This window comes from Fusarium fujikuroi, chromosome FFUJ_chr10 (genome assembly GCF_900079805.1).
Source record: "Fusarium fujikuroi IMI 58289 draft genome, chromosome FFUJ_chr10".
Classification (NCBI taxonomy): Eukaryota; Fungi; Ascomycota; class Sordariomycetes; order Hypocreales; family Nectriaceae; genus Fusarium; species Fusarium fujikuroi.
The window spans coordinates 2133182-2157608 of NC_036631.1; the positions used below are offsets into that span (position 1 = coordinate 2133182).

Consider the following 24427-nt stretch of genomic DNA (forward strand, 5'->3'; position numbering starts at 1 on the left):
AACTTTTTTATGTCAAGATAACTTAAGCGTTAGGATAGACCTATATTTCTTGCTAACCTGGTTATCAGAGCGATGAATTCAATACGTATGATGGAGCCGATGTAACACGACAGCGCATGTGAATCATCTGCGACCGCCACAACCATGCATATCCAGTCTAATACATTTACGTACACTTACAAAAGTTCTGAAATTATTATACGAAGATCATCGTGAAAATTCTATTCATTCACGAGCTCCTGCTCGTCTCCGAAGACTACATCCGATAGCCCGACTTTGAACCGAGGCAGTCCCACTCTCTCGGTTTTGGTGATCGGAGTCCGATTCGGCTGAAGTCATCATCCTCGCAGGAAACTCAATCCCAGGCCGGCAAACGGCACGCAACCGAATGATAATATCAGTCACGACACTGGCTAATACGAATATAAATAGGATCTCTACTATCTCCTTTATGCCAAGAACTGGACAACACTCTCCAGACTGACTCCTATCAACGAGCCTTCAATTGACAATGTCACGCGTCGCTTCACTGTCACGACGTCATCTTTTCACCAGCCTCACTCAACAACCCAAACGCTACTTCTCAGCTACCATGGCTTCATCTAAAGACAAGTGGTCCGCAGACCAATACGTCAAGTTCCTCAAAGACCGCACCCGACCTTCCACAGACCTTCTAGCCCACGTTCCCAACACATCTCCCAGGCGCGTCGTGGATGTTGGCTGCGGCCCCGGCAACTCAACCGCCGTGTTAGCCGAACGCTATCCCAACGCTCACGTCTCAGGCTTCGATTCCTCAGCTGACATGATCAAGAAGGCGAAACAGACTCTTCCGAATGTATCATTTGAGGTCGCCGATCTTTTGACATACAAGCCTGAGGAACCTGTCGACGTTCTCTTCTCCAATGCTGTTTTTCAGTGGTTGCCTAATGGACAACGCCTTGAGATTGTGAGAAAAATTTTTGAGCATGTTGCGCCCGGTGGAAGTCTCGCTTTTCAGGTCCCATACAATCTTGAAGAGCCAAGTCACAATCTGATGCGAGAGACAGCTGAGACACCCAACATGCCTTGGACGGAGAAACTCAAAGTTGCCAACTACTCCCGAGACCAGTTTCCTTCACCAACTGAGATATGGGATGGCTTGAAGCATTTGTGCTCTGATCTCGATATTTGGCAGACGACTTACATGCATGTTATGGAGAATCATGAGGGCATTGTTGAGTGGGTCAAGGGGACTGGCCTTCGACCGTATCTCGATCCGTTGTCAGAGTCTGAGCAGGAAGCCTTTGTTGAGGCCTATTTGAACAAGTTGAAGAAGGGCTATTCCGCGCAGAAAGATGGAAAGGTTCTTTTGCCGTTTCCTCGGTTGTTTGTTGTTGCGACTAAGGCGTAAATATGGAGCTGAAGCATTGTATATATTATTGTGGGCAAGGGAGCACTTTGTGAACACGAAGTAAAACACTAGGCATAATTGAAAATCTGGTGCATGATCAGGGACAGACTTTGACCGTGTGATTGGGTCAAGAAATGTGTGCTGTAGCCGCCGTGGCTTTAGGACTTATCATGATCGATAACGCCTGGCCAATAAGCAAGATTTGTCTCACACATTGCGTACTGGTTTATTATGCGACGCAGGCTCTGGAACGAAAAAGAATGCAGCTTGAAATGGCGGTGTCTGCAGGCTGTAGTGCATCTGGTTGCCTTAATCTGCCTTGGGCATGTATGCGCCGCAAGGCAACTGATGAGCCTCAAGAGCTTGAAAATGAAGTCTATGCCGAGAAAAAGCTTTCCCGATCGTGCTTTCGCTTCTCTAGATTGGAAATGTTGCAGACAAAATCACAGCAGATCTCGGGAAGTATGTCTAGTTTTATCGAAATCGAAACCAGTCCTCTCCTGGCAGAATCCAACACTGATGAAGCCAAGAGAGTCCGAGATGAGGCTAAGGCAACACTGCAGCAGAAATATCCGACTCTCGTTGACATGGCTGCCATCGACATACTGAAAGTCTTTGGAGCTATGAGAGAGGCACGACTGGAGATTGCGGAATTATGCATTTCAATATCTTTCCCTCTCGTTATTTTACAGTGCCGTTCTTTAAGCAATCTTCTGGCATCTCTGTCTGCATTCGATGATCACGGAAAAGTACCCGAAATGACGTGGCATGCACGAAATCTCTCCATGTTGGGCAAACTAGAAAATGGATTTGGCTACTCGTGGAGATACCAGTGGTGTCTTGTGTTCGAACGCTGGAGCGATCATGTCAAAGATTATCACTGGCTTAGTGACAAGACTGGCGACTTGCAGAGCAACGTTGCCCACATTCGGCCTATTTTCCTTCTCTTGAAAGAGGCGTTTTTGCAGATTGACAAGATGGCTGGGACATCTCTAGTGGACTTATTGTCGGACGTACAGCACGCGTTTGACATGTTTGAGCATAGGTTGGGGGAATGCTCGGCGAAGGCCGACGAATTGCGTGTCGAACAAGGTAAGACTGGTTTGACAGTCCCCGGCTCTTCTTTTGTTAATTTGATACTAATCTCACTAGAACGCCCCAAGCACCTCTCACCATTCGTCAATTCTTCTAGTGGTCAATCATGGTCGAGCGGCTCCAATATTCCATCAGGTGGCATAACCCAAAGAACCTCATTTGGGAGAGATGGCAACACCACTGCAGTCCAGATGGACAACAGTTCTACCAAGCCAAAGGAGAGGCGATTGACGAAGCTACGACAGCGCTTTAGCATCAACCCTGACGCACGTGAAAACCATTGGACAACTCTTTTTGGACTTGGCAAATCACCCGTTGTCCTGATCCTTACCACCGCAATGCCACCAACCATCTACTCTACCATTCTATGTGGACCTCCGGATGTAGTACCTGCGTTAGACAGCAACTTCTACTCAACGCTCAGTCAGTTCATCTCATCACTCGCAGGACTGTACGTCATCGTGAAGCCAATATTCAGCGGTAATAAGAAGGACCAGATCAAGACAAGCTTTCCTAAAACGTTCTACACGATGCTCACACTGTCGTTGCTGACGAGCCTGACGAGCGCGGTCACATACGCTTGGAGCCCAGCGGCTAGTATCCCGCTGGCATACGTGTCTGGACTGACGCTTAATATTGCGACTCTCCTGATCATTCAGGACTCGGGGAATCAGATCAAAGAGACTAACAGATACAACGAGGACTTGGTATTTGCTGTCAATGAGTTGGAAATGGAACTGGCAGAGAATCGGGCGGAGAGATCGTAAAGAGTTTAGTTGGAGGATGCATTGATGACAGCGGGAGAAAAAGGTATGCGAAAACAAATAAATTAGTATACACCACCAGGCCCTGAATTAATGCTTTGTTTATCACTGGAGGGAAGAATATCATGGTGAGTACGATGTGTATGTAGCAACCGAGATATGCATCTACCGAAGCATTACTGAAATTTCTGCACGTGCCACAGCCGGAGTTTGCCATTCCTCCCCGGACAACAGTGCAATCACTCTATAACACCGATAATCCAACATGGCAGAACGAGAAGAGGGCAGTCCTGCTGTAGAAGCACACGGCTCAGATGAAGGCCCTCCTTCAAAGAGACAAAGAGGCTTCATTGCCAGACAGGTAAGCATCATAGCGTCTCACCGCGGATGAGATGACTCAAACATAATAGGCATGTGAATACTGTCGTCAGAAAAAGACAAGATGTGATGAAGATTTCCCATGCGGACTTTGCAAGTCCCTTGGTCTTCAGTGTAAATTCACCCAAAGAAAAGCAACCCGGTAAGTCTCATGCTCCCTCAATGAAACGCCAACAACTAACAGCATTAGGAATGAAGCTTCTCTCGGCATGATCGTCAACATCCTCCGTCGCATCGAAGGTAAAATTGACGACTCGAAACCCCATGACTCACATTCCACGGAGCATCGCTCCATCGCCGCCGCCTTACGACCATTCAATCCTAGGTCTCCCGCAAACTCAAGCGAAGTCCTCGGTGTCCCATCGTTTCTGCGCCACGAAACCATCGACTCACCAGCTGCACCGACCGATCCTAATCCCGCTATTTCGTTCAGTGCGCACCAAGTACTCTTCTGGCCAGCCATTCAATCAGCACTGCCTGAATCTGTAAAGTTAATGTGCCAGATGCAAGGCGGTACATATTCTACCCGCCTCGAAGCTTCACGGCCTAAACTCTCGCACGCTGCGTCTGTAGACATATCATCAGATTGGTTGTCAAAACTTAGTATTGCGACGTTGAAACAGTTATCTGACGTTTATTTCACGACGTTTAACCTTGCAAACCCTATCCTGGATCAAAAGACGTATTTTCAGCGCACGCTTGGCGTTGCGATTGATGGGAACTTTGGGATTTGTATCGAAAGCTGTATAGTTCTTGTTGTTATGGCTTTAGGGTCGATGGGGCAGAAAGCGCTGCAAGAAGCTGGGCTTGCTGGGACGCCGGCGTCGAGTCCATACGCTGGACAGGAGGGAGAGATGCCAGGGTTGGACTTTTTCAACGAGGCGAGGAAACGGTTTGGCTTTTTGATGTGTGAGCAGGACTTACAGGCTTGCCAGTTTTATCTATTATCAGGGTAAGATTTTATGTCGTGTCTCGGGATGCTAGCTGACGTTAACAGGTTGTTCTACGCTGAGGCTCTCAGACCCATCGATTGGTGGGCAATGCTCAGCAAAGCAAGCGCATGCAGCGCCTACTTCTGGAACAAGTAAGCCACCTTTCACCATATATCAACCGCATCTAAATCTCTTAGCTTATCGCGAGATCGCGACGAATGGATGCTGGACATGCAATCCCGCCTGTTCTGGATAACAAGCATGTTCGAAGCCGTCCTATCCCAAGAACTCAACCTCCCTCCCAGCAATTCCCTACATCTCGAAGAACACATCGCTCTACCAAAGTTCATCTCCGCTCAGGATATTGCATCATTCGGATCGTTTCGATATCCAGGTGATGATCCGTTTTTTCACTATCATTTCTTATCACAGCTTGCACACCGCCTTATCTTGACGAGAGCGAGGAATAGTTTGTTTCACTTCAGTAAGTTTAATAGAGGTTATTATTTGGTGGAAATACTGATCGTGGTAGATCCTACTGCAGACTATCCGCCTGAGCCTGTTGAGGATGAACTCATCAGACAGTTGGAGCAATGGCGGGAACGGCTTCCGCCTATGCTTCAGTTTGACCCGAAGTCGCCCTTGACACAGGCCGAGTCTCCTTCCGATGCGCTTGTCACGGCTTGGTTGCATGCTCGATACTTTGTCGCGAGATATCACATCGGTCGACCTCTACTGTAAGTACACGCATCCAGTAATCCTCAAGATACTGACCTTGAGAGCCACCGAGCCCTGGAGAGACCAGCATCTCTGACCGAAGGGCATCTCCGAAAATGCCGCGACGCTATAAGCGCTGTTCTTGCATGGGCTTCCGTAATTCAAGTCACAGACACAATGAGGAGCTGCAATCCTCTCAAGTTCTTCGTCTGCAGCCAGTAATGCTACCTGGCCCCTCCCATTTCATACCAATTCTAACCCGATCTCAGAATTTTCGGCCAAATATGCGTCATATACGCTCTCAGCGTATCACCATACCCCTACATCCGCGACATCGTATCAGACGTCAACAAAAAATGGACAAACTTTGCTCTAAACTATCTCGAAGCCGGTGCATTCTACAGCCCCGCAATAGAGCAGGACTTTAAAATAGCAAAGATTCTCTATAAGGATATAGGAAAGATATAAGCATTATTGAATCAGTAGATCAAACTGCTTGCAGGGTTCGGGCTCGGCATAAAAAATAGATGTAAATCCGCAATCTTATCGGTTTTACGTCACTATCATCTCGTTAATCGCTATTGGACTCTTTATGTTTATTAGACTTTAGGCCCTGATCCAATCGATATAAACAGGCACCTTTAATACGGTCTAGATAACTTTGCCACTTATATAAAAGAGCTATTATATTAGGTTATATATAACCTGCTATACTAGCCCTAATTAATCTTAAAGGCTTAATTAATAAAAAAGGCAGTTAATAGAAAAGAGGCTAGGTAATATAACTATTAAAAATTATTTAAAGTTAGTAATATTATTATAATTTTATATAATTAAGAACTTATAAAAATACCTATTTTATTATAGTAATCTATAGCCCTATTAGCTTAATTTAAAAAAGAGATCTTAACTATAAGTAAAAGTAAGGCTAAAAAAGAGATTAAAATACTATTAAGTTAGCCTATATTAAATTAATCTCTTTTTACTTAATATTTAATAATATAATAAAATATATTTAAAAGAGTAATATAAAGAGCTCCTTAAAGTAATATATAGAATCCTAACTTAAAGGTATAATACACTAAAGACTAAATAAAGTATTTCCTTAAAAGCTATAATATAAAAAAGGTAATTAAAAAGCTAGAGAATAAGAAGACTTAATTACTAAAAACTATCTATATTAAAATTAACTATAAGCTTATTAAGTAATATCTCTTAAACATTTTTAATTAAATAAAGGTTAATTATAAGCTTAATAAACTATTAAGAAATTAAAAGGCATTCTTTATAATAATAAAAAAGATAAGCAGTATAGGCTATAACTATAAGTTAGGTATTATTACTATAATTAATAATAATTAAAATTAATAGGTAAAGAAATATAGAATTAAAGCTATTACTATTAAGTAGAATAGGCTTTAGAAGATAGATTTATATTAATAGGTATTTAATAGTATATAGAAAGTCAGACTTATAGCTCTTAAGGTTATTAATACTTTAGGCTTATTATTTCTCTATAATAATATAAAAGAGTCTTAAATAGACTTTTAAATAAATAAAAACCTAATATTCTATAGTTAGCTATTTACTTATAAAGCTATATAGTAATACTTACTTAATTAGCTATTACCTTTACCTTTCTATAAAGTTATAATAACTTCTACTCTATTATTATCTTAAATTTCTTAATTAATTTCTTTACTATTAGGTTATCCCTTATACCTAATAACTAATAGCTTTAAAGACTTTTAATTACTATAATATATATAAAGACCTTATTAATATATAAATCTATAGGCAGAATTAATTAAAAAGGCAATCTTTAAGCTAGTAATAAATTAAGAGAAAAGTTAAAAACCTATTAATATAGATAATATATAATTAATAGTATAGAATATATAGTAAAGGTTTTTAAAGAGAGTAAATAAAGGAAAAATAAAGACCTTCTTTAATTAGCTACTTAAGGATAGTATATATACAGTCTTTTATAATAATTTAAATAAGAGAATAAAGAAAAGACTTTTTTATTTAAAGTTTAGATATATAGTATTTAAAAGTCTATAGATTAATCTAGAAATAATATAAAATAGTAAATTTAACTTATAAAATAAGATATATAAGTTTATTTTCCTATAAAGGCTTTTATTCTATTAGAAATATAGTATCTTAATTCTATTATAAAGTTAAAGATATAAAGCTTTTAGTATAGCTAATAAAATTAATAAAGAGGTTAGAAATCCCTTATAGTTAGGTTATATAGCTTTAAGTAATTAACCTACTAACCTATAAAACTAATTAAAAGCTATATTTTTTTATTATATACTATAAAAATATATAAATAGCTTTAATTTTTTTAAAATTTTAAAAATAAGTTAATTATACTTTAATTAAAATATATAAAAAATTTAGAATTTTTTTAACTTCTATAAATAATTTAATTTAATTTAAAAGTAAATTCTTAATTTAGCTAATTTCTTTATTAATATAATTACTTTAGTAGCTGCCTGCTAGTATAACTACCTCTTTATAGCTATACCTCTAAATTAAAGTTATTATTAAATTAACTAAATATTAACTAAAAAGAGGTCTATTAAAAATTAAGCTAAAAGATTAATTAGTTATTAGGCACTTTTAATAATTTATATATTTTTAAATAGCCTTAAAGTTAAAAATAATACTTTAAAAATTTAAAATAAAACTAAAGTTAATTAGAGACTTAATATTATAGTAATAAAATCCCTCTTTAAAGAGGCTTATTTTAAGAGATTTAACCTTAACTAATCTATTATATAGGCTAGAAAAAATATAATTTAGAGGTTAAAAGGTAGGGTTTTTTATAATTATTATAGCTTCTTTTTAATAGCTTTATTTTTTACTTATTAACCTCTTTTAATATTACCTTTTAAGCTAGAAATGCCTTACTGCCTTTTATTTCTTATTATTAAAATACTTTTTATATTTCCTTTAAAGAATAGTATTATTATATTGCCTTATTTCTTTAATATATACTAAATACTCTTCTTACTAATTTATTATAATCTTATCTCTTAAAACCTTAAGGTTACTAAAGAGATTATCTTATATTTAAGTAGTTATTAACTATAGGTATTTCTTTTATACCTTATTTAATATTGGCTTTTTTTTTAATAACTTTAGGAAATTCTATAGGCCTATATAGATATATATAATTAAGATTTATTTATATATATTATATTTAGTGTTATAATTAAACTTAGAAAGGCGCTTACATTATGTGCCCCCCCACATTTCCTCGACCAATAAGCAACCCAGTCATGCACGCTTACTATATAATTACGGTAATTGCCTATAATCACTTAGTGATTAAAACACTTACTAGTGATTAAAGGCCGATTATCTAGTGATTATAACTACCAAACCGTGATTACTACTAGTATATAGACTATATTTGCTAGCACTTAGATAGAACTTAGCTAACCAGCTATTAATAAAACTTCTTTATATTAATAAGCCTAATATGCATTACTTAATCATTAAGAGACGTGATACCCAAGCTAAGCTTAGTATATATGCCTTATATTTCTATAAACATAAAACCTAGTATGGACTAGTTTTCTGTTTAAAACCCAGAACCGTTACATTTAGGCAGTAAAGAATATATTATTTAAAATTTCCTTTTAATTTAATTAAAGATTAACTTAATAATAATTTATAGTTATAAGTAATATAAATTATATAATTCTTTTTTATTTTAAAGTCCTTTTAATAATATCTTTTAATTATTAAGATAATATTTAATATTAATATAAAGAACTAAAAGTCTTATATAGATATTAAAGTTAGTATCCTTAATATAAAATCTATTAATATATAATTTTAGGCTCTTTAACTAAATATACTATAATAAAAAGGCATTATTAACTAATCCCTTATAGTTAGTAAGAATATATAAAAAAGTCCTATTAAGGTAAATAATATAAAAGATATTCTCCTCTATTTATATTAATAGTGCATTAATATTTAACTAGTCTTTATAATTATAGATTAGTTATATACTATATAGTATAATCTATTTTCCCCCTCCTTTACTGATATTATAACTTTAGGTCTTTAACTTTTAGCGGCCTGCCTAAACCTATATAAAACTTAATATATTTTCCTCCTGCAGAACTCTATAATTACCCCTCTTTTATTCTAAATTTTATAGTATATATCTCTTTTATCTTTACACTTTTATAGTTTAAGATTATAATAAGCCTATTACAGTAACTTAGTCTTCCTTAATATCCTTTTAGCCTGCTACTTAATACCCTTAAGCCACTTATTATATAAGCCGCCTAGATAAATGGCCTTAATAAATATTAATTAATTATAGCTTAAAGCTATCTCTTTAAGTAACTTACCTTTAAGCTTATTAAGTTCCCTTATCTTAAGCTTAAAGAATCCTTTATTAACTAGCCGGTAGTAAGGCTATAAGACCTCTAGGATCTTATAATTAAAGGCTATTAGCTTAATATAGCTAGTATTATCTATATACTTTTAGGCTAATTTAATTTTTATAGCTATATTATAGAGATTAGTATAATTATCTCTATTAATAAATAGGTTAATTAAGGGGATTATATTAAGGTCTTTAGTTAAATAAGCCTTATTAGGATTAGACTGCAGGCTTCTTTTAATAGATATTGTAATAGGGTAGCTACAGTATTATTAGCAATTGCAATTAGAAGGGAAGTTAGGTTGGATGACTTACTGTATGTTAGACAATTAAAGTGTAGTTATAGGGGTTAATACAAGACCTTTAAAGTAAGGTGGCAGGAGGAAGATTCTAGCTAGCTAAAGAGTAAGGCTTTCTAGCTAAATTAAGTGTATTTAGGTTTAGGCTATAATTAAGGCAGCTAACTTAATAATATTAACTTAATAAAGCTTTACTATTTAGGAGGTAAGAAATGTTTAAATTATAGTGGAGTTTAGAGATGCTTAAATACCTTTTAGGGCTAATATATAAACTTAAAAAAAAAAAAATAAAAGATATTTTAAATTATTAAAGACTTTTTATTATATTATTTTCTTTAACCTTCTTTAGAGACTTAAATTACTATATAAATACTATCTATAGTATTAATATAATTAAAAAATTACTAATATTTAAACTTAATTATAGGCTTATAGTATACTTCTATTAGCTTTAATTAAATAATAAATATCTTATAGATATTAATAAATGCTTTAATACTTATTACTATTATCTAAAATATAAAGCTTTAAAAAATACTAAAGTAATATATTACTACCTACTATATATAGCCCTAATTAATAATATATAAAAAGATTATTAGCTTTAAATATAAGCTTTACTAATTAAATCTTGTTATATTCATATTTATATTAATTTAGTTAATTAATTAATAAAATTAGACCTTTATAACCTAAAGCTCCTTTATAAATCTCCTCTTATAGCCTATTAATAGCTTTTAATTAAATTCCTTTACTATAGCTAATCTACTAGAATTAATAATCTTTTAGTAATTAAAAATAATAAGGAAATATAGCCTTTTTTTATTCCTTTATAATTTAAAGGTCTTTATAGCTAGCCTTATAATAAATAGGTCTTTTCCCTTACTATATCTATTATTTAAGTTAATAGTATTATTATTATTACTGCAATTAAAGATATTATTAAGTATTTAGAGATTATTATAGCTAGAGATTAGCCTTATAGCCTTATATAGATTAAATAAAACTATATACTTATTTTTAATAAATAGTAAAATAAGTAAATAATAAAAAAGCAGCTAAAAAGTTACTATTTTAATTCTATTTATTATTAACCTTTCCCTATTAGGTTTATAGTAAAATAGATATATTATATAAATATTAACTAGATTAAAAATCCCTTATCTATATAATTTATTACTAAAACTAGCCAATTTAAGACTAGCCTACTATTCAGATTTTACAGACCATATTAAAGGTGCCCGTTCATATCGATTGGATCAGGGCCTTAGACTATTATGGAGAGTTGCCATCCGGATCGCTAGCCTCTTTTGCATTTTGGAGTTAGTGCCTATGACGCGAACATCTGTCCGTTTCCACCGCCGGTACAACTACAGTGCCGAAGTTCCGTGGTCGTTTTCATATATTTACGCGTAACAGTTGCGATAATCATTCTAGAAACCAAACTACAAAATTACCCCGTCTTTGATAAAACTGAGAAATCGTCAAAATGTCGCAAAATGGTCTCGCGTTCAACTGCGCCGTCATCACCGGGGGAGGCGGCGGTATCGGCCGTGCACTAGCCGAGTACTTGATCTCCAAGGGCAAAAAAGTTCTTCTCGCTGGACGAACTGAATCGAACCTCAAATCCACTACTCAAGAAATCGGTGCTGCGGGGTTACTATGTTCTTGACACGGGCAAGACAGCCGACATTCCTGCTTTCGTTAAGAAAATCACTAGCGAACATCCTGAGCTCGACTGTCTCATCAACAACGCTGGTGTCCAGCGCCCCATTGACGTTTTGAAGAACGACGATTTCCTCGAAAAGGCAGACCAGGAAATTGACATCAACATTCGCGGACCGATGCATCTTTCCTTCGCCTTGATCCCTCACTTCAAGACCAAGCCCAACGCGCTCATCGTCAACATAACCAGCGGTCTAGCCTACATTCCCTTCTCGGTCATCAACCCCGTATACAATGGCACCAAAGCCTGGCTGCACTTCTTCTCGATGAACCTGCGTACTCAACTCAAGAACACCAAGATTCGCGTCGTTGAGATTGCTCCGCCGATGGTGGAGTCGAACCTTCATCGAGAGAGGGAGAACCCTGATGATAACAAGAAGGAACATGCGCCGCATACGTTGACGATGGAGGAGTTTATGGGAGAGATTGTGCCCAAGTTTGAGAAGGGTGATGATACAATTGGGGCGGGCATGGCGGCTAAGGCTATCGATACGTGGTATGGGGCCTTTGGAGGGTTGTATGAAGGTGCTGCCAAATCATATATTTAGATAAATTGCTACGCAGATCGCATGCAGATAGTTATGATGATGATCTAGCTGATGGATCATCTTAGCACCTGTCCATTGTCCATGGAGAAATTCTTCATCATTTCCTTAATGGATCATGATTATGACATTGTTTATTCGATAGCTGAACTTAATAGCATCTCAACATGTATCAAGCAAACTTAATAAGAATTGCCACTCAAATCACGGTTGTAACATTCTGTAGGCCATTACGAACTCAATAGCCCCCAGATCTGTCTGAGCGTATTATCAACTCAAGAGCGTGGTTGCGATATGCTGAGTCAAGAGTTAGTAATTTGACAGGACTTGTTAAAGGTCATGACATCTTACCTATACAGCCTTTAATTTAAGGCTTAAGCATACCTCGGCAAATAAGCATCAGGATCCTTCACAACACCCCCCTCCGTCCCTCTACTGCCAAAATGCCCCATCTCCGGCTCCCTACTCAACCCCTCATTCGGCCTATCATGCGCCGCCGTTCTAGAAGGAGGTTCCGTCTGTGCCACCAACGGCTTCTCATTCTCTCTTCTTCCAACATGCGCAGGCGGTTCAACGCCCTTGTGCTCCCACTCCCGACGGGCAATCATGTTATCAGCGCCGTGCATATCCTGCTTTCCCTTCTCAGCAATCGCTCTGTTGTCGACGCGGTCCTTGACAGTTTCTGGGTGTTGCGGGTTGGTGTCGAAGGCTTGGTCTGTTGCGTCGAGGACTTCACCTCGGAGAGCGTCGCCAGCGCCGCGGATGCCTTTGAGGCCTGATTTGACGTCATCAACGAGTTTTGACATTTTGATAATTAGAGATGAGAATTTGTGGTATAGATGGTTAATGGGTAGAGTCTTGGCTTGATGATGAGTTTATATCCTGGTGGTGATGTTGGTCTTGGATGACGTAACTGGGACATGACGTATGACGAACTCACCTTGAAGCAAACCTGATGTCAGAACGATGCAGCAGGTACCACAATTGAAATCAACCATTGCTCCTTATCGATAAGATAGATCAAGGTACTACAGCTTTGACATCTTTCTTGCGACATATTGGCGTTGTTAAGTGGTTGCAGGGTTTATGTGTTATCGGCAAGAGGCGCCAGTCATATGTTGGCCTTTCAGGAACCTACAGTGAATGGAATACCTCAGCTGATGTCGATATATGGATCGCAGCTCGTAGACTTAACTATATGGAAGTCAAGCAGGTCTGGAAAGTAAATTAAGATTTGCAAGTTACCTTGCCCTGCTATCATGAGTCAATGAAGATTCTTTGCTTGGGAATCTTTAAAGTAGAAAGCGGCCTGGGCTCGAAAGATCTCCATATCATAACTGTTAAATTATCTAAGACTTTTTCGACCCCTGGAAATGGTCTATCTATACAGTGCATCAGATATGATACTGTATTCCAATTATGGGCATGCGTGCAGCATCGGAATTTTCGTTCACTAATGACCGCAAACTCCAAACATCAGAACTGGAGCGGGCAAAGATCCATGCCTCCAAAGGACACACCAAGGGATCAACGCTTCACCAAGGTTCTTCGGAGTATGCGGGGGATACAACACCGACCATATGAGTTAAAGCGCCCACTACATAAGTCGACTTCCGTGTATAAACAGGCTGAATGGCTAGTCTGGGGTAAGGTTAATTGATAGATATAAGCGTTTCAATAAGATGCCATCAAAACCACAAAGGTAATTCTCAAAAGCTCCTAAACAAGCACTCTCCCACCGGAACTCCCACCGGGCATCTTTAAAAGACATGGTTTGGCCGCCTTGACGGTGGGAGCCTTGCATCCTTGCCTCAAATAAATCGGCAGATCTTCCCCGCAAACGGGTCACAAGAACGAACAGCTTCCGCAATACAAGGATCTCAATTGCCGGTTATCCGTTGCCGTACCTTTTACCCAGCGACATATTGCAGGGTTCTCCAGGAATCATACGTAGATCATGAGGATAAACTGTATTATATAAAGGAGGGCGTTTACTGTAGTTATTGTTGTGAAATAGTGTCCATAAGCATTCTTCTTTGAGCACTTATCTACAATGTGGATTATCAAGGCTTGCTCACTCCTCGCTGCTGTCTGCACCGTTGCTGCTGACAGCGCCGGGCCCAAGATCGACTTCTCCTCCAATACTGGTGCACCGCAGCACCTGGCCGCTGGTATTCTATACGGTATACCAGACAATACGAACCAGATCCCAGATAGCCTTCTCTCTGGCTTTGGTTTCAACTACTACCGAGGTGCAGGTGCTCAAGTCTCTCATGGATGGAGCTACAATGAAGCCAGCTTCCAACAGCGCTTTGCTAGTGCCCATAACAACTACATCGTCACGCGCCGCCACAATGGCGGTTTTGTCTTGTTGCTGAATGACCTCTGGGGCTTTGATTGCTCCTCCAATAACGACACCTCACCGGGCCCAGGTGATAATGGTGATTGGTCATCTTATGACAAATTTGTTCAGGCCATCATCGCAAATGTCAAGAAATACAATATGCAGCAAGGTTTGGTCATTGATATCTGGAACGAGCCGGAAGGTGGCTGCTTCTGGGGCCGCAGCATTGACCAGTGGCTTCAGATGTGGGGACGCGGCTGGCATCAATTCAAGTAAGTTATGACTTATCTCTATTTTACGACGTGGACAATATACTGACTATTCAGTGATGCATTCGGAAAGAACGTGTTGACGTCCGGACCAACTCTCGCCAACCAACCAGGAACAACCAATTCCTGGTGGACACAGTGGGCTCAATTCGTCAAGAACAACGCCTCCATTCCTGATCAATACGTATGGCACGAGGAGGGCGGTTCAGGCTCCGACTTTGAGTACAGCTACGGCGTCCTACAACAGATCCTCACAAAATACGGCCTCCCCCAACGTCAAATCAATATCAACGAGTACGCCACTTTCAATGAGCAAGTCCCGGCCGGATCTGGATTCTGGATCTCCCAGCTCGAACGCCGTAATGCTATCGGTCTTCGTGGCAATTGGCTAGGAGGCACCCAGCTTCACGACTTAGCTGCTAGCCTTCTCTCCAAGCCTGATCCTTCAAACTACGCTTCTACAGGATACTTTGCCAACGGAGACTGGTGGGTGTATAATTACTACTCGCACAACATGACGGGCCAGCGAGTTTCGACTTCTGTGTCTTCTGATGGTCGACTTGACGCATATGCTACGGTGGATACTACGGCGCGCACCGCCAGAGTATTGTTTGGCTGCCATCCGCCTACCACTGGTACTTACGATGTGACATTCTCTGGTCTGGCAAAGCTGGGCTTACCGTCTTCTGGAACGCTTCAGGTTAGGACCTGGAAGTTTGCTGTGGGCAGTGACGTGCACTATAGCCAGATGGGGCCTCCTCAGGATTTGGGCTACTATGGTCACACTATCAGCAACGGTCAGGTTACTTTGCCGTTCTATCAGACTGATGACGTGACTACATACGCGTGGGAGTTTAAGTTCTAGTTCTTCTTGTGCATCCTGAGTTGTCGACATACTTTGGGGATGATCGGTTTGTCTGTTGCAAGGGATGTGATGGAAGTGCTTTGGTAAAGAGCTAGAGTATGAGCAAGAGTATTAGCCGGTAGTGAATTCGAACTATATCGCGACGAGTCATGTCAATCAGTGACACTATCGATCAGTAATCAACTACTGTATCTTTCTTGAGCCGATATCCTACTATTGTTCCTACCTTGCTGATAATTGAAGTTGGCAGAAATTTGAAGTGCCCATAATCTAAACTTACCCTGTATCTGCCGCGCCCTGATTGGCCCTTCGAGCGCTAGAGCAGGCTAACGCCCACGTGGTAGCGCTCTTTGGCTGCCGGACCTAGCGGCATCAGTCAGCAATGACGCCAACGATTCAAGATGCGTTGTTTACAAACCTCGAGTTTCCTTCACAACCTTAACATGCGCCTTTAAAGGCTATAAAAATGGTCATTTTGACTTCAATTCGAAAGTCACCATCATATCTATACGCGAAAACATATTGTCTATGCTCATTGGTCTCCCTCGTCCAAGCAACGCCTGTTTCATCGAGGGTTCGGGTATCTCATACAAGAACTCGCTTTCGGAACGGTCAAGTTGTGGTTTCGTTACCTACGATAGATGGAAAGGGCCATACAGACTGCTATCGACCACCGTCCAAAGTCTCGTTGTCGCAAAAAAGTAGGGGGATTGTTGAAAGATGGTATCAAAGAGCGGTTGACTTGGCTTCTGTCAAGAGCCTCCTACAGAGGGACGAGACAGATTTCGCAACGTACCCGGAACTACAATGGGATGCCCAAGTACGACATGGCTCCTCTCTTCATCACGAAGAACAAAAGTTCATTGAGCTTCGCAAGATAAGAATCTCATCACAAGGAGAGGATGCGTTACATCGCTTTTTAGATCTCCCGTCGGATGAGAAGATTGACCCCAGAAATGTCCCACTCATCGCGCTGGGCGGCTCAGGTGGTGGGTACAAGGTAATGTATGGCTTTTCCGGGTTCATATTAGCTGCCAAGAAGCATGGGCTATGGGATTGTATTACTTGGACTGCCGGCGTTAGTGGAAGCTGCTGGACTCTTGCGGCTTACTATACCATCGCTCGACATGACATACAACGCTTGATCGATCATTACCTCACAGTGGCGAGTGAACTTGCACATCCTATGAGTATCCATGCTTTGAACATGGTCGCACGAAGTAAGAGAGGAGTTTACTTTCTCATCGGCCCTCTGGTCAGTAAAGCCCAGAAAAGTATCATAGGCTTGGGGATCATGGATCTTTACTCGACTCTTACGGCAACATATCAACTGCTATCCAGAGAACCAAAGGGCAGACTGAGCAGAGCGACATTTCAGTGGTCCAAAATCTGGCAACGATCGGGTACAGACAAGGGATTGGAGCCAATGCCACTTCTTGCAGCGGTGAGACGCGTACCGAAGTACTCATATGAGTGTAAGACAATATCGGCAAAGGCTAGGGATGCCAAGAAACAACCAACATCTCGACAGCTTGATACTGTCGAAGGAACTGATCAACCAAATGTAACAGCATCTGTGAACAGACGACCCAAGAAGCGCTTCCAGTATTTCGAAATCTCGCCTCTCGAAATCGGCAGTCCGGACCTCAATCGTTACGTCCCAACTTGGGCATGGGGACGAACCTTCATCTCTGGGTATTCCGTGGATCGCCGTCCTGAACAGTCATTCTCTCTGTTGTTGGGCCAGTGTACCAGTGCACCAGCGGGTCCTTTGGCAGAGTGCATTAAAGCTCTCCTGGTGACCATACCCAAGAACACAATGGTGGCACGATTGGTCACTGTCTTCAACAAACTACTCCAGTCGAAGCGTTTTGAGGGCTTTTGGGGAAATCCGATTCGTGCGGGGCATGATCCGAATCCGTTCTATGGACTTGAAAGATCCGTAGGGATGCGAGAACATACGTCAGAGCATTCCACGTATATCTCACGAGTTGCTCATCAGCATCAAAGAGGGATGCATAGCAGCGACAAATCCGTTTCCGATCTTGCGGGCTTGCAGTCACATTCCTCTACGCCGTGGGAAGCACAAGGACGTACGAGACTCATGGACTCCGGTATGGCAAACAATCTGCCAAATCATATCCTCGCTCGACCAGAACGAGGCGTTGACGTTTTCATATCGTTCGATGCATCTTCGGACATTCACACTGGAGCAGCAGTCCAGCGACTGCACCATTTCGCAGCCGACTTCGACATTGACCTGAGAGATGTGACGCGGGAGTTCCACAAGCCACAGCGGAATACAGCCTTGTGCTCAACTCATGCGTTGGAAATAGAATCTCGATACATAGATCACTACGCCAAAGTCTTTCACGGCACGAGGCAGAGTGGGCAAGATATGTATATCATCTACTGCCCGCTGTTGCCAAATGCTTCGAACCCCGGATATAATCCTACGGTAAGTTTGGTAACTCTTACGTAGGTATCTACTGACTAACCTAGACTGCATCGTTTTCAACATCGACCAATCTCATGTGGACGCCCGATCAGGTGAAAAGCGTTCTAATGACGGCAGAAGCGAACGTTTCAGACTATGCTATTGATACCATAAAACGGGTAATAATGAAGGTTTACGACGATAAGAAGAAGCATAGACTTAATAGACATGGGACTGAAACCTAGATAAGATGATAATAAACTCAGCGTCAGACAATATCATTTAGCCCAGCTCGTAATTACAGGGCCTCAGCTAGATGTCCAGGATCAGGTTCGAAACATGCCTGGCATTTTGGACATAAAGCTCTCCTGACGCTTCCTCTGAAATCAGCCAGTGCGGAATTACCAAGGCACTTTGGGCACCGATATTCGAGCTCGAAAATACTCTCGTGTTCCTCAGCACGACGCCGAAGCTCCTCGTCTACCCTGGCGTTAAATGCTTGTCGTTCTGCATCTGTCAGTTTTTCTTCCACCCAATAAACGTCATAGAAGCGCAGGCAGCGGTCTTTATGCCCTAGAACCACAGGGTTCTCGATTTTGAAGATTCCATTATCTCCCCATGCACTCCCCCAAGAGTTTAAAAAGGCTAGTGACCCGGGGCTGCAGCTGACCAACACAACGGCATGGCCACCGTCAAACTTTTTGTTAAAGTGAGGTGCCATTTGAGCTTCTGTGAGAACAGCAGTACGCGTTGCGGAATTTTCATCGAAATGGTCACCGAACTCGTCCCAGCCCTTCTTCGATAACCCGAATGTAGCAAGCACAGGGCGACGCCGTAGCACTGCTTCGCGAGCGCCTTTCTCGTCTACCTCTCGAAATTGGAGGGGGCGGTACCAAATACACGCATCTGACAATACATCTTCAGTAGGCTGACCGGCTTCTGTCTCTGGGTATTCAGATAGAATTCTTTCGCGTATCTCAATGAAAGAAGGTACACCTCCTTCTCTAGAGACAATGCGAAGCAGAGCCATGTGTATCACGGAGGCGACAGCATGCGCGTAGCAAATACGCCTTTTACCCTGATGGGTGGGCCTACGCTGAATGGCAAGATGCTCGTTGTTAATGTAGTCGTCATGACGTATACTGCCAACGATATCCAATAACGCATCCGCTGAACCGAACCGGGCAGAGAGCAGCAATGTACAAAACTCTTCCAGCGCTCTGACAGTGCAAACAGTGCAAAACAGGGCAACCTCCCCGGCTAGAGGAATTGCCCAACCAGCAGCGGCTAGAACAGGAACTGGATGTGTCAATGCATCGATACGCTTCGACATACTGAAGAGATCCCGGGTGCCCACGTCCCAGAGTGGATTGGCTTCATAATACAAGGCTCGCTGCGGGCCAGAAAGGTCGTCTGTAAGTTTGACTGTTGCGATTGATACTTCCTCCATTCGAAGATCATTAGCGGCCGTTGATGGATCGCCATCTGTTGAAATACCATCCGACATGAGTACGAGTACGCGACGTTTTGCTTCAGGGTTGCTTCGAAAAGCATCCCGGGCCTTCTGTAGAGCGTAGCACATTGGCGTAAGACCATACATGTACTGGCGAATGGCGTCAAATAGATTGTCGTTGTCCTCTTCCGACACATTTCTTGAATCACTGTCCTCGTGGTCCAGCCACTGATCCTGGAGCCGCTGAAGAATATCCACAACTTCAAAGATTGGACGAGGCCTGAAAGTCTCAAAGTCCGATAGCCAGTCCCGCTGGATACGTCTGGCAAATGCTAAAGCCTCAGATCTCTCGACCCTTGAGTCTTCGATTGAATTGCTAGCCATTTCACCGGCCATAATAGTAGCAAGAGATACAGCAGCAGCAGCAACAATGGCCCCAGGGACGACCACGGATACGGCGCATCCGAGGGTTATTCCAGCACCTGCGCTATGTTGCCGACTCGATGAGCGTAATCTGGTTACCTCCTCTTCAGGTGGAATGGCATCAATGAATTGTTGCACTTGGTCAGGATGTAGTTTCAAATGCGCGTCAACGATTCGAGCCTCTTGGCTACTGAGTTTCGTTTTGATGTGTCTTGATATATATGACACGTTGTTCGCGTTCGCACGTGCAATGAGAAGATCATGGCCGGAAGAGCTGTTTTCCGAATCGATCAGAAGAGCATCTGCGATCCCACATAAGTCGGCTGCTTGAGGATTAGGGTACTTTTCAGACGTCCGTAATCCAAAGACGCCAACGAACATAAAGGCACTGGAATTCTGCTGGCGTTCTGCTTTTGCTAATTTGAGGGCCGCTCGAAGGACAGCTCTGAGTCGATCACCAGCTGGCTCATTCGATTGGCCTGGCTCTAAGGCGCTGCGCATTGAGCCCGACACGTCGAGCAGACAGCCGACAACAATTTGGGGTGCTGGGTCTGGCATGATAGACAACTAAGTAAACAGTGAAGGTTTCGGTATTAAGATACTCTATCTTTCTAACGGAAAACTGAAGTAAATCGAAGAAAAGAGAAAGCATTTCGTAGCCTGATAAATGCTGCCTAAGGTCCAATCTTGTTGGTTGAGGCATCTGGCACATCTCAAAGCGGGGGTTGAAAGGGACCTCCTCACTGGACACCAGTCAGCAAATTGATGCAAGATGATGTGGCAGACGCACTCCTTCCCCCCCGGCAAGGCTCTTACTATATAGAGAGTGCTTATCTGGTATGTCTGGAATATCTAGCCATTGTGATACAGATAACTACTGAATCAAATAAAGAACAATGTCTTTGTTTAGATATCGACCGTTATCTACACCACGATCCCTCCGCTTGCTATCGATCGCTGGAGTAGAGAATAGCGGCAGCAATATTTTGACGTGCTACCTAACAGAGGTCTCTGGACTCTCCCATCCTCAATTATCGCGCCCTCTCATACTCATGGGGAGACCCAGCACGAACCACCCGTATACTGGTTAATGGGGATTGGTTAGTTGTGAGACTCAATATCGAGGATTACTTACGCCACCTGCGGCTGGATGTGTACTGCTGCGATAGGTAGTGCGCCTGCCAGAAGGGATCTGAGATCCCAGTCCCTCTAGATCACCTTTTCACCTTCGCAACCCTATTATGGGTTGATGCTATATGTATCAACCAAGATGACCCGGATGAACGGGCACAACAAGTAGCCCTCATGCAGCAGATCTACTCTTGAGCCTCGTCAGTTCTCGTATGGCTTGGAAGGGCTACTGAGCAGACTGTTCCTGCATTTCGCCTTCTTCTTGGACTGTCAGAACTTTCCCACTCGCATCCGAAAGATCAAAAGGATTACATCGCCCGTGTCATCAAGGATGAATGCTTTAAAGGTCATTGGCTAGCACTAGGTGAGCTCCTTCAACGGGAATGGTGGTACCGGGTCTGGACTATTTAAGAGGTTGTTTTGGGCTCCGAAATTCATGTCGTTTGTGGCCCATTTACGGTAGAATGGGGTCTGATCCGCAAGGCTATCGCAGTTTTCCAGCTATGCTACCATTGTATGGATGAGCTGATGGAAGCCACAACTATCTCTAAGACGTACCACTACTTTTTTCCATTCCAGAAGGGTGCGTATAAGATGTACGTCATTGAGCGTCTCAAGACCTACACGAGACAAAATAGAGACACCAGGTCCTCACAGCGCCCCCCTGTGGATACATATTTAGCAGATCTACTAGACAAAACAAGAGACTACGACGCAACGGATCCCAGAGACAAAGTATACGCTATTATCGGATTGCTGAACCAAAGTGGGTACAAGTCACCTCTCATGGTCAGTTACCGAGTTACTGTTGAAGACCTTTACATTCAAGTTGCAAAGATTATGCAAAAGGACAGTGAGACACTGGATGTCATGAGCCAAGTAGAAGTTGAACCTTTGACTCACCAAGGTATACGCTATGGACTACCTTCATGGGCTCCTGACTGGACTGTGCGTTCGAGCAACAAGTCAATGTATGGAAGTGCACAGTATCCAAGATTAAAGCAGCCAGACAGGGGGGGCCCTGTTGGTGTAAAGCCAAGTTTTAGCTTCACTGGAGACTCCAAGGCTCACTGCCGATTCCTCTTGAACAAGAGCCAAATGGTTGCCGAGGGCTTTACATTTGACACCATAGAAAAGATAGAGACGCGTTTCGTTGATCTGGAGCCTGGCTTAAAGCTAGTGGGGGTAAAGCGGTACGGCTACAGGATAGGCTGGAAACCACCAAGCGCCTGCGATCAGTTCGAATGTCACGATTACTGGCTTGCTTGGCTTGGCTTTCAAACAGACTTCCCTAGTCCGACGACCAAAATCCCGCGACGAAATGAAGGGAAAATTCGACACGTGGACATCAGAGCCTTCAAGACCCAAGCCTCGGGTGTTTTGGGAAGCACAGACACATCAACAAAAGTCGGAGATAACATATGTGTTCTGATGGGGGCCAGGGTTCCCTATATTCTGCGGCCATGTGGTAACTCGTGGGTACTTGTTGGTCCCTGTTAAGTACTAAATGAACAGTCTGTGCCATTACTGACAACTGTAGCCACCTCCTTGATCGCGGTGTTATGAACAGCGTGTTGATGAAGGAGTTGGGTACTGGAAAGTTTACGCTTCGGGATTTCATTATTGAATAATTGCGGAGAAGAGAATCAGGCGCTGTAGTGCTAAGCTGTTACTATTTGTTACCATAGACCATGGTGAAGCAGGAATTTTGGGTGCTGGCTGCAGATACCATCTGTTACATGGTCTGATCGGCCAAAATACAACGCTTTGACTGCTGTGCTAAAAGGTCTGCCACAAGCCCGTTAGAGGAAGTGGTCTGTAGCAACAGGCATATCACAAAATTTATTACTGGGGAAATACTAATGTCTTCTCAGAGTTTATAGGCTTGCTGCTGGGGTTTATGAGACTTACTATGTAAAAATCTCATGTGAAAGGAAAATAAAGCATGACAGACGCAACGTCAGCACTGGCGTTATTATCAGCAGGGTGCCCAAACGAGCCGGCCAATTACATCTGCCAGACTATAGCGCGCTAAACTAGTGAGGAGGCTAGTGGGGACCCGCATATGCCTTCTTGTAATAACCCCTTCAAAGGTATAAGTACAGTAGAGGAGCTTGCGTTTTCATTCCATTATCCTTTCTTCCAAGCTCCGTCGCTTTCTTCTTTATTATAGGCCAGTACACGGCTGTTTTGAGCAACCATGATGAAATGCCACGCTCTTCAAGTTCCAGATACGCAATGGAATTTCTGTCCCTCCGCAGCCGCGTCCATATTATTCATGGTGCTCTTCGCCATCACAACCATCATCCACCTCATCCAAGCTATCCACTACCGCTCCGCATACTGCTGGGTCATCATAATGTCGGCCTTCTGGCAGGTCTTCACCTACATATTCCGCACCGTCAGCATCTACAACCCAGCCAGCTTTGACTACTACGCCACATGGTTCGTGGTCATCCTTGTAGCGCCGTTGTGGACCAATGCGTTTGCCTACATGGTATTTGGGCGTATGGTATGGTGCTATACACCTAATGGGCGATTGTATGGTCTGAAGGCCTGGCAGTTCGGATTCGTTTTTGTTATCCTCGATATAATAGCGTTCATTGTGCAAGTTTATGGTGCGGCCCAGGCTGCGACTGGGAAAGATAAGACGTTGCAAGAGAAGCTAGATGCCTTGCACATATACATGGGCGGAGTAGGGATCCAGCTGTTTTTTATTCTCCTCTTCACTGTCTTTGGGATCCGTCTTTTCCGCCAACTCCAGAAGTCGAACGACGACATTAATGCTGGCACGCAGAAGAGACCTGTAATGATGCTATTTTACGCATTGTTCCTTGCACTGGCTCTCATAGTGGTGAGTAGAGACAGAGCCAATCGATGAGTGAGTTCGTTGACTGACGAGATGCAGCTACGTATTGTTTTCCGCCTTGTAGAATACTCTGAAGGCCTTGACAGCACGATACCACGACACGAAGCCTACCAATATGCGCTGGACTCTCTGCCCATGCTGATTGCACTGGTAGTATTTAATGTTGTTCATCCGGGGCGCGTCATGGGTAGAGAGGAGACCATGCCAAAGTTTTGGCAGAGGAACAAAGGAAACGCTAAGGTGCGGTTACGCGATGTACCTCGAGTCACGCCCTCCGAGGATAACTGATATCCTGATCCTTTCAGGGCCGATTCGAGCGTGCACTGAGATGTATCTCACGTGGATTCTACTTATAGACCCCAAAAGATTCCACT

General features: G+C 42.2%; 10 protein-coding genes; 8 read left to right on the forward strand and 2 right to left on the reverse strand.

The window, feature by feature from the left end:
- Window positions 1-592: 592 nt before the first annotated feature.
- Window positions 593-1390, forward strand: FFUJ_11039 (related to trans-aconitate 2-methyltransferase; the record flags this gene model as incomplete). Its single annotated transcript, XM_023569891.1, has 1 exon — window positions 593-1390. The coding sequence occupies one exon, from the start codon at window positions 593-595 to the stop codon at window positions 1388-1390; it is 798 nt and encodes a 265-aa protein (XP_023437043.1).
- Window positions 1391-1662: 272 nt separating this feature from the next.
- FFUJ_11040 (uncharacterized protein) lies at window positions 1663-3252 on the forward strand (the record flags this gene model as incomplete). XM_023569892.1 has 2 exons in its annotated part: window positions 1663-2482; window positions 2543-3252. The coding sequence occupies 2 exons, from the start codon at window positions 1663-1665 to the stop codon at window positions 3250-3252; spliced, it is 1530 nt and encodes a 509-aa protein (XP_023437044.1).
- A 262-nt stretch (window positions 3253-3514) lies between these two features.
- FFUJ_11041 (related to C6 finger domain protein) lies at window positions 3515-5744 on the forward strand (the record flags this gene model as incomplete). XM_023569893.1 has 8 exons in its annotated part: window positions 3515-3610; window positions 3660-3769; window positions 3818-4579; window positions 4625-4711; window positions 4757-5043; window positions 5092-5296; window positions 5342-5494; window positions 5546-5744. The coding sequence occupies 8 exons, from the start codon at window positions 3515-3517 to the stop codon at window positions 5742-5744; spliced, it is 1899 nt and encodes a 632-aa protein (XP_023437045.1).
- Window positions 5745-11481: 5737 nt separating this feature from the next.
- Window positions 11482-12265, forward strand: FFUJ_11042 (related to oxidoreductase; the record flags this gene model as incomplete). XM_023569894.1 has 2 exons in its annotated part: window positions 11482-11648; window positions 11713-12265. 2 exons carry the CDS (start codon window positions 11482-11484, stop codon window positions 12263-12265), a joined length of 720 nt encoding a protein of 239 aa, XP_023437046.1.
- Window positions 12266-12636: 371 nt separating this feature from the next.
- FFUJ_11043 (uncharacterized protein) lies at window positions 12637-13068 on the reverse strand (the record flags this gene model as incomplete). Its single annotated transcript, XM_023569895.1, has 1 exon — window positions 12637-13068. The coding sequence occupies one exon, from the start codon at window positions 13066-13068 to the stop codon at window positions 12637-12639; it is 432 nt and encodes a 143-aa protein (XP_023437047.1).
- A 1247-nt stretch (window positions 13069-14315) lies between these two features.
- Window positions 14316-15740, forward strand: FFUJ_11044 (uncharacterized protein; the record flags this gene model as incomplete). XM_023569897.1 has 2 exons in its annotated part: window positions 14316-14878; window positions 14933-15740. The coding sequence occupies 2 exons, from the start codon at window positions 14316-14318 to the stop codon at window positions 15738-15740; spliced, it is 1371 nt and encodes a 456-aa protein (XP_023437048.1).
- Window positions 15741-16206: 466 nt separating this feature from the next.
- On the forward strand, window positions 16207-18422 carry FFUJ_11045 (related to phospholipase A2, cytosolic; the record flags this gene model as incomplete). XM_023569898.1 has 2 exons in its annotated part: window positions 16207-18198; window positions 18243-18422. The coding sequence occupies 2 exons, from the start codon at window positions 16207-16209 to the stop codon at window positions 18420-18422; spliced, it is 2172 nt and encodes a 723-aa protein (XP_023437049.1).
- Window positions 18423-18475: 53 nt separating this feature from the next.
- Window positions 18476-20611, reverse strand: FFUJ_11046 (uncharacterized protein; the record flags this gene model as incomplete). The annotated part of the gene is made up of 1 exon (XM_023569899.1): window positions 18476-20611. One exon carries the CDS (start codon window positions 20609-20611, stop codon window positions 18476-18478), a length of 2136 nt encoding a protein of 711 aa, XP_023437050.1.
- A 1089-nt stretch (window positions 20612-21700) lies between these two features.
- On the forward strand, window positions 21701-22815 carry FFUJ_11047 (uncharacterized protein; the record flags this gene model as incomplete). XM_023569900.1 has 2 exons in its annotated part: window positions 21701-22659; window positions 22725-22815. The coding sequence occupies 2 exons, from the start codon at window positions 21701-21703 to the stop codon at window positions 22813-22815; spliced, it is 1050 nt and encodes a 349-aa protein (XP_023437051.1).
- A 569-nt stretch (window positions 22816-23384) lies between these two features.
- On the forward strand, window positions 23385-24341 carry FFUJ_11048 (related to RTA1-involved in 7-aminocholesterol resistance; the record flags this gene model as incomplete). XM_023569901.1 has 2 exons in its annotated part: window positions 23385-24038; window positions 24093-24341. The coding sequence occupies 2 exons, from the start codon at window positions 23385-23387 to the stop codon at window positions 24339-24341; spliced, it is 903 nt and encodes a 300-aa protein (XP_023437052.1).
- Window positions 24342-24427: the final 86 nt, after the last annotated feature.